A 17027-nucleotide genomic window follows, 5' to 3' on the forward strand; every position below is an offset into this window, starting at 1 on the left:
CGTTCGTGGCCACTGGGAGCTGTGTGTGGGGGGGAGTGTGCCCGCAGACAGTCAACATAAAGAAAAAAGGCTCCCGTGGCCCGTCAGTGGATTACCCTGATGAGCTGCGTGCCAAGGCTGCCAACCCCTGCTGTAGTTAGTGTTTCTTTATCTTTTTAGCTTCCTGCTCTGCTGTATAATACACTCTTGCAGACACTGTCATTTTGAAACCTGGAAGAGGAAGGGAGAATCTGTGCAGCAAAACAAGACATCCAAATGTATTAAATTAGCTAACTAAATACAGTAGAGATCATGTTTGCCATTCGGCTGCTCTTCTAATGACTCCAGTGTCTGCACAGTGGTAAAATGCAAGAGAATGCCTTTGGAGCACCAATTGTCCTCTGGAACAAATAGTAATAATAAAATCATACTATTCTAGATAAAAGTGGATGCACCTTGTTATTTACACAGGTGGTTAATGGAAGCACATTGTTACCTGATGTACTGAGAAAGTCATTCTTCAGAATGTAAATATACAGATTTCTTAACCTCAGTGCAGTTGTTAATTTATAGCAGCTGACCAGAAAACAGACCTCACTCACTTCCACGCTACTGCTTCCAGCTCTGGGACCGTCTCTGCCACCAGAGCTGTATTCTCTTCCAGACAGAGGGGCAGACTCTTCGCGGATATAGATTGTCCTTGCTCCATTGACAACAATAAATCTCCAACAATTTACAGCAGTTGAGGATCTACCCCAGACTACCTTACAGACCTGTGCAGTTCAGAATGCTAAATTGATGGGCCATAAAAGGCCCTTCCATGTGTTTTTGCTGTGCAGTTCATGAGTTCTAAGTCCATGCTCATGAAGAAGATGCTAAATGGAGGTAGTGAATTTACCTTGGACAGGTTGCAACAACCTCATTGAGGGATGGATTATGGCTAAATGATGCCTACTTCCACCTACAAACTTTGACATATCTTTGCCAGACGCTCCCTTACAGTCCGGTCCCCTAACACCGGAGCAGTTATTAGTCATTCAGAGCAGGTGGATGACATGAGCTTCGAAAGGCAAGCTTGCATCAGGAGTGAAGGGGCCATCTTCTAAGAACAGCCCTGTGACCTGTTGTTTTATTTTGAATGCTGATCTAAGAAACATACCTTTTGAAGGAATGAATATTGAATAGTGCTGCAAGACCCATTTCAGAACATGAGTCATGTTTTTTATCATGTGGGCCTCCGTTATTAAGTTCCCAGGTGGAGTACTGTAGAAATGCTTCACTCTCACCGATCAATGTTTGAACAAACACCCTCGTGATGCAGCTATGGACCTGATCCAAAGGCAGTGGAAAGGCGCACAGCGACTTCGGTGGGATATTGATCATGGTCTAATTAAATACTCTTATTTCACAGATGGTGAGATTCAAAAAGGGACGTGGGGGCCTAATTACTCAGCACCTGCAGCTCCCACCAATTTCAAATGGAAGTTTTGGGTACTCAGCACCTCTGAAAAAATCACACCTTAAGCAACTTTCCAAGGTGCATTTTGAAAGTTGATCTGGAATAAACATGTTATGGAAATAAAGAAGATGACTCTGATATACTTACGGGCTGAATTCTGCCCGTAGATTAATGGGTGTAGTTTCCATTAACTTCAAAGGAAGTCCTGGGCACATATCTGAAGGCAGATTTTGGCCTTTCGAATCCCTTTAGCCATAATACTGCCGTATTAGCTGAACACTCACCTAGGAATCACCATTAACTTTATTCACAGAATGTGCTTCTTCCATCAAGTGACAGTAATATATCTTTTAAAAGCAGACAGCACAATAGAGCTTCGGTGGGCATTTTCTACCCATGCTCCCCAGTCTCGGCAAGAAGCTACCTGATTTTTAAATCTTGTTCTGTGATTTTTAGCTGTGTTAACTGAAACTGGGGTGACGCAAAGTTTAGTTTGAACTAGTTTTAACAAAAGGCAAAGAGTATGAGATTGTGCTGCAATTGGAAAAAAAAATTCAGAACATTCCAAGCAATTATAAATAAAAACATCTCAATTTGCCCTTTTCCTACCCACAAAAACAGAAACCCACCCACCCACTCACCCACCCACACAAAGAAGTCTTGTTCAAAGACTCTTTTCACTTCTGAATAAGAATTGTTTTGTGGGAAGTAGAAATGAACTAGTGCGAAGAGAATGAAGGCAGGGGATTTCTATGGGGGAGAAAGAGAGAGAAGCAGAGTGCAAGTGAGCCCTTGTCTACATATCACTTACTTCAATATAACTTATGTCACACAGGGGTATGAATAATCCACCCCCCTGAGCGACGTAAGTTACATTGACCTAAGCGTTGGGGTGGACAGCCCTATGTTGGCAGGAGAGCTTCTCCCGCCAATGTAGTTACCGCCGCTCACAGAGGTGGAGTTATGATGCTGATGGGAGATCTCTCTTCCGTTGGCATAGAGCGACTTCACCAGACGTGCTACAGACAAGGCCCTAGTGTAGACTAGCCCAGAGTTTGAAGCTGAAACTCAGAGGTGCAAGTATGTGCCAAGAGAACTAGGGAGCAGATGCAAAAGCACATTCAGGATTAAAACCTAGACTGGAAGTTAAAGGTTCTTAAGATTTTGTTCAGCAGAAGCTGAAGAATGACAACTCAGTAATTAAGGGTAACTTTTGTTTCTCACTAAGGTCAGAGAAAGGCATCTCCATACTTTAATAGAATTATTTACGACATTTAATGGTACTTCTGTTCCTGCAGAATCAAGGACCAAATCCGGCGGGGGAAAAGCCATCTTTTAAGAACCCAAATCAGTAGAAGATGAACCAAATCAAGCCAGACTTAAGTGGAGGCTCCTGTTCTGTATGTCCAACCAGCTGTCTTGCCTTGTACCTGGGACTAGAGACTTAATATTAAAAGCCTAGGTGGAGTAATAGCTAGGACTTTCTATCATAATATCCAGCTAAGAAGCCTTTAAAATACAAAAACTAAACTGAAAGCTCCCGTAGCCGACAAGAGAAAAAAAGAACAAATTGTTCAGTAACTTAAAAGTTTAACATCTTACTTAAATAAGGCATTGAAACATTTGTCTAGGTTGACCCTTTTTGTATCTGCAACTTACAATGAACACTGCTAACTGAACGGAAAAAGTGACCTGTCATCTACCTTTCAGTACAACATAACATGAACTACAGAATTGCAGGGTGTTCTATTGTGAGCTGCTTTTAACAGCTAGCAAAAAAATTATAATTTAGTTTATTACATGGGTGGAAACCTGAATCCTCGATCTTCGGCTTTACTGAATGTTAATTCGTTTGGGCTTTGTCCAGTAGGAAGAAATCAGCCTTTTGATAACACTAGTCAAAATGTTAATACTTTGTTTAATGTGGGTTCCAAGTGACCAATAGTCCCATAAAAGGAAACATAGGGCACTGGGAAACTCCTGCTGGCTAACAGTATTGTAACTGGTTTCAGAGTGGTAGCCGTGTTGGTTGTTGTTGCTGATACAGACTAATAGTCCTTGTGGCACCTTAGAGACTAACACGTGTATTTGGGCATAAGCTTTCATGGGCTAAAACCCACTTCATCTGATGTAACTCTGGCAGTAGCCACATCTAGCTATCCTCTGCCATGAGGGGTTCCAGCAATGCATGGAAGTGGTGGGGATATGAAGGTAAATGGGAAGAGAATAGGAGGTGTGAGGGAACCACATATACACAAAAATCCTCCCGGTCTACTAACACAACAAGGGTTCAGTTGAAGTTAAAAGGTAGGAAATTAAAAGTCAAGAAGAGGAAATGCTTCAGTAATTAGATTGTGGAATTCACTGAAGCCAAGAACTTAACAAGGTTCTGAAAGGGACTGGCCATTTATATTCTTGATATCGATATCCAGAGTTATAATCAATGCCCACAAAAATGTGGCTGAAGTAGGGTGACCAGACAGCAAATGTGAAAAATCGGGACGGGGGGTGGGGGGTAATAGGAGCCTATATAAGAAAAAGACCCAAAAATCGGGACTGTCCCTATAAAATCGGGACATCTGGTCACCCTAGGCTGAAGCAACATTAAACTTGGGTTTGAGGGTTTAAGCCCTTCTCCAAATATTAGTTCCCAGGATGAGACCTAATAGGGGGTGTATGTGTGTGTGGGGAGAGGATTTTTCATGTCTGCCTACTGGGGGGTTCTGACACCTTCTTGTCCTCTGAAGCATCTGGGGCCAGCCACTGTCAGAGACAAGATACTGGCCTAGATGGACCTTGGGTCTGACCCAGTCTTGCAATTCCTATAATCGTCTGCACCCATTTAGCCCCGGTGATGATATACTTTAATTTCTAATGCTGAGGAGCAATTCTTACCACATATAAAATGGTAAATCTAGAGGGGGGGAGTAAAGAGTTTTTGGATGGAAACTAGCATGCCTAAATCAGCCGGCACATAGAGCCAGGGTCTGCCAATATAAAACTAACTACTGTAAATAATAAAATCATAAATGATCAGACTCTTGGATTGAGAGGAATAGGTAAGGATTTCTTCTAACTGGAAAAATGAAACTAGCACAGACTTGCTTATCTACGGGGAAGGAAACCGAGCTACTCAAAGATAGATGGGGTTTTCTGATGTGGGAATTCCCGCCTACACACTTGTAGCTTAAGTGAAAATGCCCTACAAATAGCAGTCCAGAAGCTCCCTCTGAAACCCACACCACATCTACTTGTCTCCAACTGAGCAACAAGTGGAAGAGGAGCAGCACCAGCTACGAACATGAAGTCTCTTATTCGTCTCTCACTCCTGCTTCTCCTGGCTGCAGTTCTGGTGCAAGGTACAGTAGCATTTCCCGCGGCACAGCTTGATGTTTACATTATTCCTGCAAACTTTCATTGCTCTTCACGCCTCTTTCCTGCAATGTGTCTTAAAACGATCACCTGTCTCAAAACCCCTTGTTAAACGCTTTGCAGTCTCTTACAAGTGTTATGTTAGAGATCAAACCTGCTAAGAGCTGCACAGACACAATATCAGGAAATACTTAAGGCAGTAAATAAGAGGCAACTGTTGACTTTGTGTAATTGACAATGCAAAGCAAGCTACAAGCAGGAAAATTCACTCATTTTGTACAATCTTATTTTGTTACTTAACGTGGTTTCTCCCCTCCCCTTCTGGAAACTGGTCTCTCCCAGCAGCAAAAGTCTGATTTGTCAAGCAAAGTGTAAATTAATGCTCAGTTTATGGTAAAATAGATGCTCTTCATTACAGAGATATAATTTTATTATATATAATCATAGAAAGGGAAAGTATAGGATTAACGCCACCAGCTCCATGCAGGTGCTGATGTGCAAATGTCTCCCACGCAGCCATGATCATGCCCAACTTTCATTTATTGAGGCAGTGGTTGAAATGTTATTTGGAGCCACCTCTGCTGGAAATGAAAGGGTTAAATACTGCTTAACAAGTGATTCTGGCCCAGCTTCTCAAAGGTATTTAGGTTCCTAACTTCCACGGATTTCAATTATTCGATTTCCTGAATACATTTGAAGAACCGGCTCTCTCTGCTCTGATCTGTCAGAATACAATTCAGACACAGGCAATAGGCCAAAAAAAAAAACAACAAAAAACAAAAAACCCCCACACCTCTTATTTTATTTCACCTGTCACAGATGCTAAACCTACCCTGACTTTGGTGGAGTTACACCAGCGTAAGAGAGGAGAATTTGACCTAGTAGTTTTATCATAATAAACAATGTTGTGCTCAAATGTATTAATAAATCCGTATTTCTTTATGTCATCGTAGGAATGCCAACCTCCAGCAGAGGACGCTGTCTTTGTGTAACAGCTGGTATACCTTCAATCCACCCAAAATATATTGCAAAGGTTGAAATATATGGGCAAAGCAGCAGTTGTCAGCAAATCGAAGTGATGTAAGTGCACAATTAATACCGTGCAGCGCACATTATTTTAGTATTTATTTGGTCACTTCCTTTTCATGCTAAGTCATCTTTTCTCCTGACAGTGTCACACTGAGAGAGAGAGGGCAAAGAAAATGTCTGAACAGCAAATCCAAGCAAGCATCACGCCTGATACAGGTAAGTCATAAGGATGCTGCCTCTGTCCTGGCTTTTTCTAGAATGCTCCACTTTGAGCTTTTTCGATACAAGTTGTAGGGAATTCAACTTTGGGATTTGAGGAAATATTTTACTTTAGTCTGTACTAAACCCTTTATAAATCCAATGTTAGACATTTGAGAGACAAGTCTCAGCGCTTATTATCAGTCTACTACATATCTTTAGCAGCTGAGTTTCCTGGATCTCAAACCCCCGGGACTGACAGTACTGGCATTTTGGTATTGGGAGATACCGTTGGATGAGAGGATCTCCTTTTAGCACAGCGTACAGGAATCCTGGGTTTAAACCTCTTTCCTTAAATCACTGAGTCATCATTGTGCGGCTTTTTGTACTGGGTCTTTAAGTCAAATAAATCAAGATGCTCATTCTGGACAAGAGCTTATGAGCTCTTAACTTTAAAAAGGCCTAATTTGCATGCATTGTATTTACATATTAGATGCAACGAGGAAGCTGATTCTCTGTCTGTATGAAGTATTATCATTGACATGAGAGGCAGCAAGCTCAGGGCCTAGATTTTAATGTCACCCCTTAGTAGAGACCTATAATATTGATGTAGAACAAATGCACAATATAACCCTTTACAAAATACACTGTAATGATTTCCATTATGCACAGAAGTATAGAAGAAAAAAAAAATGGATGGATAAGTGACTCCAGTAGGAAACTAATCCTTTGTGAGATGGTGAAGCCCAAGTATAGGAATACAAAATGGGGTAGTGGAATAAGCTTGTTTAAATAATAATTGCATGCCCTAAGCTAGAGCACATGCAGAAACACAGTGATGGCCCGTTCCAAAGGGCACCTTACAAAGCGGGACAGCTATTCAGAAACAGGCTCCAGTGCACCTGACAGTAAACTCCTATAGGAAGTTGACCTGATCGCCTAGAATTGTTAAATGAATAGATGGACTGTGCATAGCTCAACTAAAATTTTACTTTATAGAAGAGCCAGGCCTTTGGAAACAAATGGTTAACCTAGTAACCATGTATAACAGATTCCTGCAAAATGGAGTCTGAATAGGAGATATGAGGCTTTCAGTCCTGGGCACTTGAAAGTTTTCTGACTGGGAAGGGAAATTTGATCATGAATGTGGCCCACGTGTAGTTGTGTGTGTTTCTGGTTTGGCATTGCCTGCCTGCTGTTTGCTCTTGTGAGCATTTGTGGGTTTTGTGGTGCACCATGCTTCCAGTTCACTGAATCAAAGTTTTCAAGTGAAGCAGTGTCCTCTGTTGGTTACAATGGGGTTCTGAGAGTCAAGACTGCTTGGTTCTATTCCCAGTGCTGCTAGCTAGTCACTGTAAACTATATTCTGACACATTCACAGCCAGCAAGTATTACTCTAATCCAGAAATAATCCCGTTGACTTCAACAGACTATTCCTGGAATAAGGGGCTATTCAGCATAAGTAAGGGTATCAGCATCTGGTCCTGTGTGACATAGGGTAAAGTGCTCAACGTCCATGCCTCAGTTTCCCCACCTGTAAAGTGGGGGCATTGATATTTCCCCACCTTTGTAATGCACTTCGCTATCATGGAGATGCAATAATGGAACATGCTTCCACTGTACTTGAAGGAGGCCAGACCAGAGAACTGATAGTATTTTTCCCCCTTCCAGAAATTCTTGAGGAGAAGTAAGTAACAGCAGCGACCCGAAAGGAAGACTGTGCAAAACTACTAGTGAACATGACTGCTCAGGCCATTTACCTGCTCACAACGAGGCGAGCACCCAACCAGCCGGACTCGTCACTGGAGTGCTATTCCATAGCTTCTAGCCAAGAAAGTACATCATGATGTGTGATCAGCCCCACAGCAGATAAAATATTTGCAACTGTTTTTCTGTGTCAACATCTGTCATCATTTTGACTGCTATTGTTTAGCCTTGTCAGGGTTTTTGTTATCAGGCACTTGACCTCAGCCAAAGCAGATTTGCTAAGACGTGAAAAAAAAGTAGGTCCTCTGTGATATGCATTTACCTTAGAGATACTGTAGAACTCCGTCCCAAAGAAACCAGTTGAGTCTTTTGGGTCAATCATTTATATTCTGTGAATATTCAGGAATAGCATTCTCCTTTTTTAAAAAATATGCAAGGGAAACCCCCCTTTAGATAAAAATAGCTTGATGCAAACTAACAAAAGCCAGCAAACTCAAGGTCAGAGTTTTAAAGCTTGGTTTAACTCAAAGTACTGGTTTATTAGTTTCATAAGAGAGTTTAAGAGGAATTGTCACCCCCTGTTTTGGATTTTTATCTTCCATCAGTTTATATCATACTGACTGTAACATTGAGACAATTTGTCATGAATAGTAAGTATGGATGTACAATCATTTCAAAAGACATACTTTGAAATACATAAAGGTACATTTTGTTTTTTGTCTGAGACTGTAGATTTTTTTTTAAACATTGAACTAATATCTTGAATTTGCACAAGTGTTTTGTAAATAAATAGATGTGTTGGATACAAGCATTGCTTTTTTTTCTCTTCTAAGGAAAAAAATACATACCTCCCCCAAACACACTGTGAATAATATTACTGGACTCATTTTGGCACAGACCCTCAGCAGACATAAATCAGCTTAGCACCACTGATTTCAATGAAGCAGTGTTTGCGTTGGCTAGGGGACCCGTCCAGTATAACAAAGAATTCAGTAAATAATTCTCCCTCTCTCCCTGCCCTGCCATTCCATTCCCAAAGCATGTCTACAGTAGCATGCTGCAACTTACCCCTGCACTTCAGGGGCTCACAGTTCTCATGGGAGCAACATTACCAACCCCAAAGTTTAAAAATCTTGAGTTAGGATTCCCCCCCCCCCCCAAATGGGTTTAAAAATCCCCCCCCCCCCACAAAAAATGGGTTAAAAAATCATGATATATTTTAAGATAGGGGAGCAAGTTGCACACTTTGTTACTTCAGCAAACTGAAGTCCTTGTGCTCACCATTGGCTCCTTGTCCCTCCATTCTCACCCACAAGCACCAGGTGTACCATCCTCCCCTCTTCCTCCACTTCAAGGACACACTGTAACTAGCCCACACCCCATGCCAGGGAGTCTGTTTTCCTGCACCCGGAGAACACCCCTTGCATCGGTGCAGGGTGTTGCTGCTACCTTCGGCTCCAGCACCTCCTGCCAGCTGCCTACCTCTGGACCCAAGTCATCTGTGGTTCAGGCCTGTGGCTAGATCACTTAAGTTCAGACTCCTTCCAAGATATCATAAACAAGCCCCAACAGAACTGAACAGTTCTCCTACCCCTCTGGGCTACCGAAGTCCTTTTCTCTCTCTCTATTTACAAGCTGTATCTCAGGGCTTCCCTGGCAGGAGCCTACACTACTCCCATATCCCCTGTTGTCTGTACCTGGACCCTGAACTTTTCTCAGCTGGAAAAACCTACCACCTCTACCCAAACCAACCACCCTCAGTCTACTTATTACAGCTTAGCTCTGCTCCCTCTGGCCAGGAGCCAGGTAGTGACACCTCCCCAGCTGCAGGGCATGACTAATTGGGTGCCTGTGCTACTCTTGCAGGTGGTGGGGGTTAAGCCTTATCACAACCCCACCCCCTCCCCAGGCTTTCTATGCTCCCCATTCCTCCTACATAACAGTGGTTCTGTGTGCCCTCCCCCTCCTCTTTTCTTCCCATGCTGCAGGTTCTAGGTGGCCACCTACCAGGGTCTGTGTTCTCTAGTCTCTTATTTCTACCAGACAGGTGTCATAATTTATAGGGTGTGTGTGCTCTATACCTCCAGCTTTCATACAGTTTTTCTGAGAGAATCAGCTTTGTTCTAGGCCCTAGACCTTTGCTTTTTGCAGTGGTGAGCCCTGCACCTCAACTACCCCACCACCAGGACCTCTGGCTTCTCAACATGGCTCTTCCACCAGTCCAAGCGAGTTTAGACCCCTAGGAGAGACTTCACCCCTTTGGGGAGTGACACAGCCAGCAGGACAGCCCTTCAAAACAAGCCAGAATTTATCAGTCAACTGGAATACAATATTTAAGGGTCCTCAGGTTACCATGGCAAAGCAAAACTTAACTGAGAGCCCATGTTTGCAAAATTAATTGCCCTCTTTTCCAAAGCCTCCTGGATTTCATCTGTCTCTCTGCCCTAGAGAGCAGCAGCAACAACCATATATCACCATCTGCCCATATGTAGGCCTTTCTTTCAAATTGCTTTCATGCTGTGTTCACATGTTCTGCTTCCCTTGGCTCCAGGTGTTATCTAGTTGTTGGTACTTCATTATACCTCTGAGGCAACTCCTTTGATACCCTGACAGTTAATTCACACCAACCCACCCATGTCTATTTAACACCAACACCCTTATTTCCCTGTCACAGGGGAGAAATGAACTCCTTCACAACCAGTGGGTAGCAATATGACGTGAGTGGGGGAAAATGAATCATGCATCTCTTCATAATATTACCACAGAAATGCCCATAGTCTCGGCAACAGGCCATTCAGAATGTCAACATTCTAAACTGACATGGGGGTGTTGGTGTCACTAGGCATCACCCTAGGTAACTCGGGGGGTTGGAAGACCCGAGAGTCGATGAAGCCCCCCCGCTCTAGGCCAAAGTGAATCAAAGCCCCTGCATGTTAAACTTTACTAACCTCACAGGCCAGCAGCTGGGAAGCAGTAGTGATAAGGGAAACTACATGCTTTTAGCTAAAGGACAAGATTACTTGCAGAAAGAAACAGTGAGAACAAGCTGCATGGCCAAGGTCGTGTAATGTAGCCAGAGGGAGAAAGGGGGAGAGGTGGGAATGGAGGAGGGGGGGGTGAGAAAGGGCAGGGGAAAGAAGGGAAAGGGTTAGTGGCAAAATGTATAAAAGATAAAGGCCGCTTATGTTGGTGTGCTTGATTTGAGACGTGCCTGTCTCCTTGCACCACTTTGAGATCTCAAATAAACTTTGATTGCTTCTCCACCCTGGTGTGTTCATTGGCGCGAAGCACACCGGGCAACGGACCCCGCTGTTGCTGTCCTCGGGCACTCTGTGCCGGCAACAGGGGTATTATGCTGGAAGGTGTTAATTGCTGCCGTTAAGTGATATATAGAAAATTGGAGGTGTTTGAAGCTGATGAGACTGCTAACCAGATATCAGGGCTTCCACATGCCCCCCATTTTCCCCTTCCAGTTTTCACCAAAAGCAGTTTACTCCCCTTCGATGCTTAGAACAGTCTCAGAAATTTTGGAATTGATTGGATGCAGATTTCAAAAGTTATTGCATTGTAGACAGAACAATGCCCTTGAGGTGAGTGTAGGGCCTCCCAAGCTTGGCCGAAAAGATTAGTTACGTTTGGTCTGTCTTCTGATTTGTGAACTCCATCAACCAAAGGGGTAGTGACGCTGAGCAAGCCGTGAGTGAGCTAAATCCCTGTCACACGGATTCTAGCTCATTTTGTTCTAGCCCAGAACCCAGACCTAACAACATCTCGGGACACAAAGCCAGTAGATCTTTAATGTCAATAAAATTACACAGATTTGTATCAAGTGTCACAAATTTGTATGAAGTGCTGCCTGAGGGTGCGGAGGGCTCTCAGATTCTCCTCAGACCCCAAAATGGCAGTTAATTTTGTGCCCCTCAGCTCCACCTGCTGGACTCATCGCCAAGAACTCCTGTTATTGCTAAGTAACTTTCATTTTTGGGTCCCCAGTTCCTGCATCGACCAAGTGTTATGCTTATAAGAAGCACATGGGATTTTTTTTAGGCGAAAAGGCAAAATGCTGTGTTTATTGAAGATTCAACAATTAGCATATGCATTTTAATTACACCACACACACACCCCCACACTGTCCCGCCAGTCGATGTTATAGTTACCAGTTTAGAATCCGGATCAACCTAGTGGCCAGCTAGGTTGATCACCCATAGGGCGGAGCTGGGTTCTGTCGGTCACTTCACAATGGTCCAGGGAAGTCTTGGCGGGACGAACCCAACGTTTTATGGCAAGGCACCTTGTTTATATAGCGATTTTTTTTTATTGGGCCAATATGTTTTGCACTGATATGCTGTAATTAATTGTTGTTTGACGAGTGCTTGTTTTTTTAATTTTTTTTTAAATTTATTGTGTGTTTTTATTAATTTTTTTAGGGAGTTATTTGATGCTGGTTTTGATTACAGCTATTTTGTTTCCATTGATAGGTGCCTGTTTTATTTTTAGAGTTGTTAATTTGCCCTTTTTTGATATTTTAATAGGGGCGTGTTGCAGCCGCCTGACAACCTTGCGTTTGTCTTTGGTTCCTTTCTAGACCATTGCATGGACACCCATCCCCAAATCAATTTGTTTTGTGCCCCCAGCCCTCATATCTGTCCCCACCCCCATACTCACGTTCACTTTATATGCATAGCCCCAGTGTCCATCTGCCCCTTGTCCCCAGTACACCCCTGCTCCTTCTTCACGTCCCCTTCCCAGAGCTGTTCACATGCCCCCTCTGGCTCAGGCCTGGTGATGCAGATAGAGAAGAGTGGCGCTGACCCATGCTTTCAGTGTGGCAGAAGGCAAGTAGAGCTCTCCTCTTTCCCTCAGGAGCAGACAGATTTTTTTTTCTTTTTCTGTGGGGAGAAAGCAACGGCTACCATTTCAACATTTATTTACATGTGTCTGATGAAGTGGGTATTCACCCATGAAAGCTTATGCTCCAATACATCTGTTAGTCTTAAAGGTGCCACAGGCCTCTCTGTTGCTTATTTCAGCATTGCCATCCTCAAGTGTTCAGAAACTGCAAGTCAGGCCTCAAAAACAGCACAAGATTGGCTTGCAAATCATGAGATTTAAGAGCCACCTGGTTTTTATTTTCATTCTGGTTTCTCAGTCTTCAGGGTACATTCAGGTCATGTTTTCAGGTTTTCCTCTTCATCCATGAGGGCCAGACACATTTTAAACAAAGGCTGAGATTTTCATCGAATCACAGGACTCCAGAAGCTAAGACTTTAAGACAACAAATATCACAAATTTCACCATAAAAAAATAATGAGATTTGGCAACACTGATTACAGAATAACTACTCAGCGAGAGAATGGGTATCAAAAGCTGTCCCTAAGTATAAGCCATTATTGTTGAGACAGACCCTTTACTCACACTGGTGAGCAATTACATGAGTCGTCCCATTGACTTGACTGGGATTGTTTGTGCAAGTAACTGCTCACCAATTCAAGTAAGCGGTGCACAATTTTGCCCTAAATTATGCTTACATTAAAATTTCTCCTTGGAAGAGTGTTTTTACACTTACTGACAACTAATTGCTGTGGGAAACACACTAGCTTTCTGTGGCTCAGCTGTCATACTATTCAATATAGGATGACCATTGGAATAATTGTTACTATTCATAAAGGGCATGGGAGCGCCAATCGACTTGTGTTGGAGGAATTTAATTAAGCGATTTGAAGGCTGGATTGTTGTAGTTTTGGATAAATGCCAGCAAGCAGAGAGAGACTTCCCAGAAATCACATCTGTTGACTTTCAAAGCAGCGTCCAGAGTCACAAAATGCCATGGACTATATTTTACAATATGCCACAGTCTCTGTAGGAAAATCCCTCAGCTGGTTTAGATTATGTTATAAAAGATTTCTATTTCTTGTAAATCATGCCTGCTCTCTGCATTTGCAGTCTCAGATCATCCCATTTTGCCATCCCCGTGTCATGATAAGTCTCAGATACCAGAAAGGGATGTTATTCAATATTGCATTGCAGTCAATAATTGAGGTGGCAAAAAATGGAACACATCGCATCCCTCTCACTCAAAACTGTACTTCTCTTCTGCCCCCGAAGTCTCCCCCTTTCTTTAGCTGGTAGCAGTCAGAAGAAAAAAAGTTATGGCATAGCCACATTCAACCTTCCTCCCCTGATCCAAGCACAGACACTAGTGTAAACCCAGGCTCTGATCCTGCACACGCATCTGTAGCCATGTCCTTAAGTTTAAGCACACAAGCAAGCCCATCAGGCCCTATACTTGTGTGAGTCGAGTTAAGGATGAACGTGGTTGGAGGATCAAGGCTCGGATTATGTTCCTAGGGTCTGAGTTCCAGAAATCCTGCATACCCACAGCTCCAGTTAAAGTCAATGAGAGCTGAAAAAAACCCAGTGAGACATAAGGTCCAATTCGCCTTTGTTTTGCACCATGTGCAGCCATTTACAGCTGAGCAAGCTGAGTGCAAATTGGGCATGAAATGATACCATGCTGATTTGGTGACGTTTTACATCCGCTTTGCATAGGTGTAGACAACTCCACAAGGAGCCCTGTTGCTGGGAGCATATGGTAAGGATTTGCTCTTGAACCAAGTCGAGTTGGTTAAGTTTTAGCTACTAGAAATCATTGTATCTTTATTTGTCTTGTAACATTTTCTGACTTTAATGCCTTGTACTCTAGGGATATCATATTGAAGGTTTTAAAAAAGAGGACACTCCATGGGGCCCTGGCCCCGCCCCTTCCCTGCCCCATCTCCGCCCCTTCTCCAAAGTCCCCGCCCCAACTCCGCCCCCTCTCTGAGCAGCCCGCATTCCCCCTTCTCCCTCCCAGCCGCGAAACAGCTGCCCGAGCGCTACCGGTTTCACGGTTTGCCGGGCAGCCCCCAGACCTCCAGATCCACGCCCCCGGCTGGGCGCTTCCCCAGTGCAGCCGGAGCCTGGGAGGGGAAGCGCCCGGCCGGGAGTACAGGGTCTGGAGGTCTGGGGGCTGCCCAGCAAACCGTGAAGCCAGTAGCGCTTGGGCAGCTCCACTCTTCAGCTACACAGAGCTGAGGTGTCTGGGGGGAGCAGCAGCAGCCGCCGCGGGGGAATCCGCCTGCAGCGCACAGCCTGCGGGAGCCGCAAGGTAAGCAGGGGACTGGGGCAGGGATGCCGGCAAAGCTATTTTCCCGGACGTGTTCGGCTTTTTGGCAATTCCCCCCGGACGGGGATTTGAGGACCAAAAAGCCAGACGTGTCCGGGAAAAAACGGACGTATGGTAACCCTATTGTACTCGTACTCACTTAAAATCTCTCTTTGTAGTTAAATAAACTTGTTTTATTCTTTAATGAAACTAATCCAGTGCTGCATTCACGCTGAATTGTTTGGGTAACTCCTTTTAAAGTAGCAAACTGTTGGATACTGTTCCCTTACAGGGGCAACTGGACCTAAAATATCCAAATTGTCCAGGAAAAGGCTGGCCAGTGCAGAACACACATTTTGGGGGAACATTTGGGACTTGGAGTGTTTTGGGGTCACCCTGCAAGTGGTAACCAGCGCAGGTGGAAGCCAGAGTGTGGCTGGCAGACTGCAGCTAGACACAGACACTCAGAGTGTGACCTTCAGGCTGTTTGGGGAGCTACAGCAGCAAAGCATTGTGAGGCGCTCCAGGTTGCAGGGGAGGGATGTCACAACCCCTCGCTGATCTACATTGCACCTTGGAATGTCAAAGACATAGAGCAAGCCTCTCATTTTTTCAAAATTATCCTTGACATCTTGACAGCAGTTTTTAAACAGTTTGATGTCAAAATTTAGCATTCAGTTTCTGGAATTTACACTGTGAGGATTATCTAAGTCATAGCATTGTTTATACTCCCTGACTGGATGATTTATGCAAACAAACAGTGCAGATTTCAAATTCTGAATATCACGATCATCTACAACGTGAAATTTGCTTTGAGTGAATATTCAGGTTCAGCATTCTTTGTATTAACGAAGTTCAGCCATTCTCAAGGAGCCAGTGCAAAATGGTTGCAAATATGGTCAAATCCAAGTTAGTTTTTGTAAGCAACCAAATATTTACAGAATATTTTTTGCAGTTCTTTCCCTTCTATTATATAGATACTGATTCAAAGCCCAGTGAAGTGAATAGGATTCTTTCCATTGATTTCACTGGGCTAGGAATGGGCGATGGGGGATGGATCACTTGATGATTACCTGTTCTGTTCATTCTCTCTGAAGCACCTGGCACTGGCCACTGTCAGAAGACAGGATACTGGGCTAGATGGACCATTGGTCTGTCCCAGTCTAGCCATTCTTATGTTCTTAAATGGTTGGTACCCAAGTGAACAATGCTTGTCTTGGACAGAATAACATTTCGGCTGGTTGCAGACATGCTAGGACCTTTGGATTTCAAAATGGCAATGTCCTTCCATGATGTGTACAAGTCCTGTTTATTTCTCAGGCACCAGTGTTTTGCTGGCTTGAGGCCAGAGTGCTCAGTCCTGTTGGCCCATGGCCTTCACAGTGCACATGTTTTTAATCTAGTTTTCTTATCAAAGAAATTCTGTAATCTCACTTTACTCCACCATCCTCCTCTTACAGGCGGTCCCAGTCACTGGATCAAGGTTTCTGATCTCTATCTTGCCTCACACTTCCCCTTTCTCCTGGGTGTCATGATGTTCCCTGGTTAGCCACATGCTTAACCTGAAGCATGGAGTAGGTCCACTAAAGTCCTTGCTGGATCAGAGATCGTGTTCAGCACCTTGTAGGATCGAGCCCAAGAAGATCTAGGAAGTGATCACCTAGAACTGGGTTATGACTCAGATTTATAAAATGGAAAATCTCTTACTTTTTCCCTTCTGTCTCAGTTGTGCAGCTAGCAGAATGTCAGCAAGACTCAGACTGAAAGAGGAACTGGGGAGGTGGGGGTCTCCTGTGGTTATAATGAAGATATTATTTCAATATAAAGAAAACAAAAGCAAAGCAGGGGGCAGATGAATTCCCTTGGTTAATCATCAGCCATTTGATGCCTAAATATATATACACAGCAAATCTCTCACTTTCACATCAAGATTAAACAAAGGCTGTTTGATTAATTATCCATCTCACAACTATCTTAACATAGGGCCTGATTTCCAAGAAAAGCCTTTATGTAAGGTGCTCCAGGGGGAATTCAACCCCAGATGGCTATGTCACCCAGAGGGCAGCGGCCATAGACTGATTCTCTGGGTGAGGCAGAGGGTGTACCCAACACACCCAACAGTGGCTTACACTTGCTTCC

The 17027-nt window shown here is 43.7% G+C and overlaps 1 protein-coding gene across 1 annotated transcript; it reads left to right on the top strand.

Annotated features, from left to right (window-relative positions):
* The first annotated feature begins 4646 nt into the window (after positions 1 to 4646).
* On the top strand, positions 4647 to 8465 carry LOC117878048 (C-X-C motif chemokine 11-like). Its single transcript, XM_034771921.1, has 4 exons — positions 4647 to 4797; positions 5764 to 5890; positions 5983 to 6055; positions 7709 to 8465. Exons 1-4 carry the CDS (start codon positions 4740 to 4742, stop codon positions 7730 to 7732), a joined length of 282 nt encoding a protein of 93 aa, XP_034627812.1. The 5' UTR covers positions 4647 to 4739; the 3' UTR covers positions 7733 to 8465.
* Positions 8466 to 17027: the final 8562 nt, after the last annotated feature.

This window comes from Trachemys scripta, chromosome 5 (genome assembly GCF_013100865.1).
Source record: "Trachemys scripta elegans isolate TJP31775 chromosome 5, CAS_Tse_1.0, whole genome shotgun sequence".
Classification (NCBI taxonomy): domain Eukaryota; kingdom Metazoa; phylum Chordata; order Testudines; family Emydidae; genus Trachemys; species Trachemys scripta.

Coding starts and splice junctions, on each gene's coding strand:
- LOC117878048 (XM_034771921.1), top strand. CDS start 4,740: ATGAAGTCTCTTATTCGTCTCTCACTCCTGCTTCTCCTGGCTGCAGTT. Junction 4,798..5,763: donor GGCTGCAGTTCTGGTGCAAG/GTACAGTAGCAT, acceptor ATGTCATCGTAG/GAATGCCAACCTCCAGCAGA. Junction 5,891..5,982: donor TGTCAGCAAATCGAAGTGAT/GTAAGTGCACAA, acceptor TTCTCCTGACAG/TGTCACACTGAGAGAGAGAG.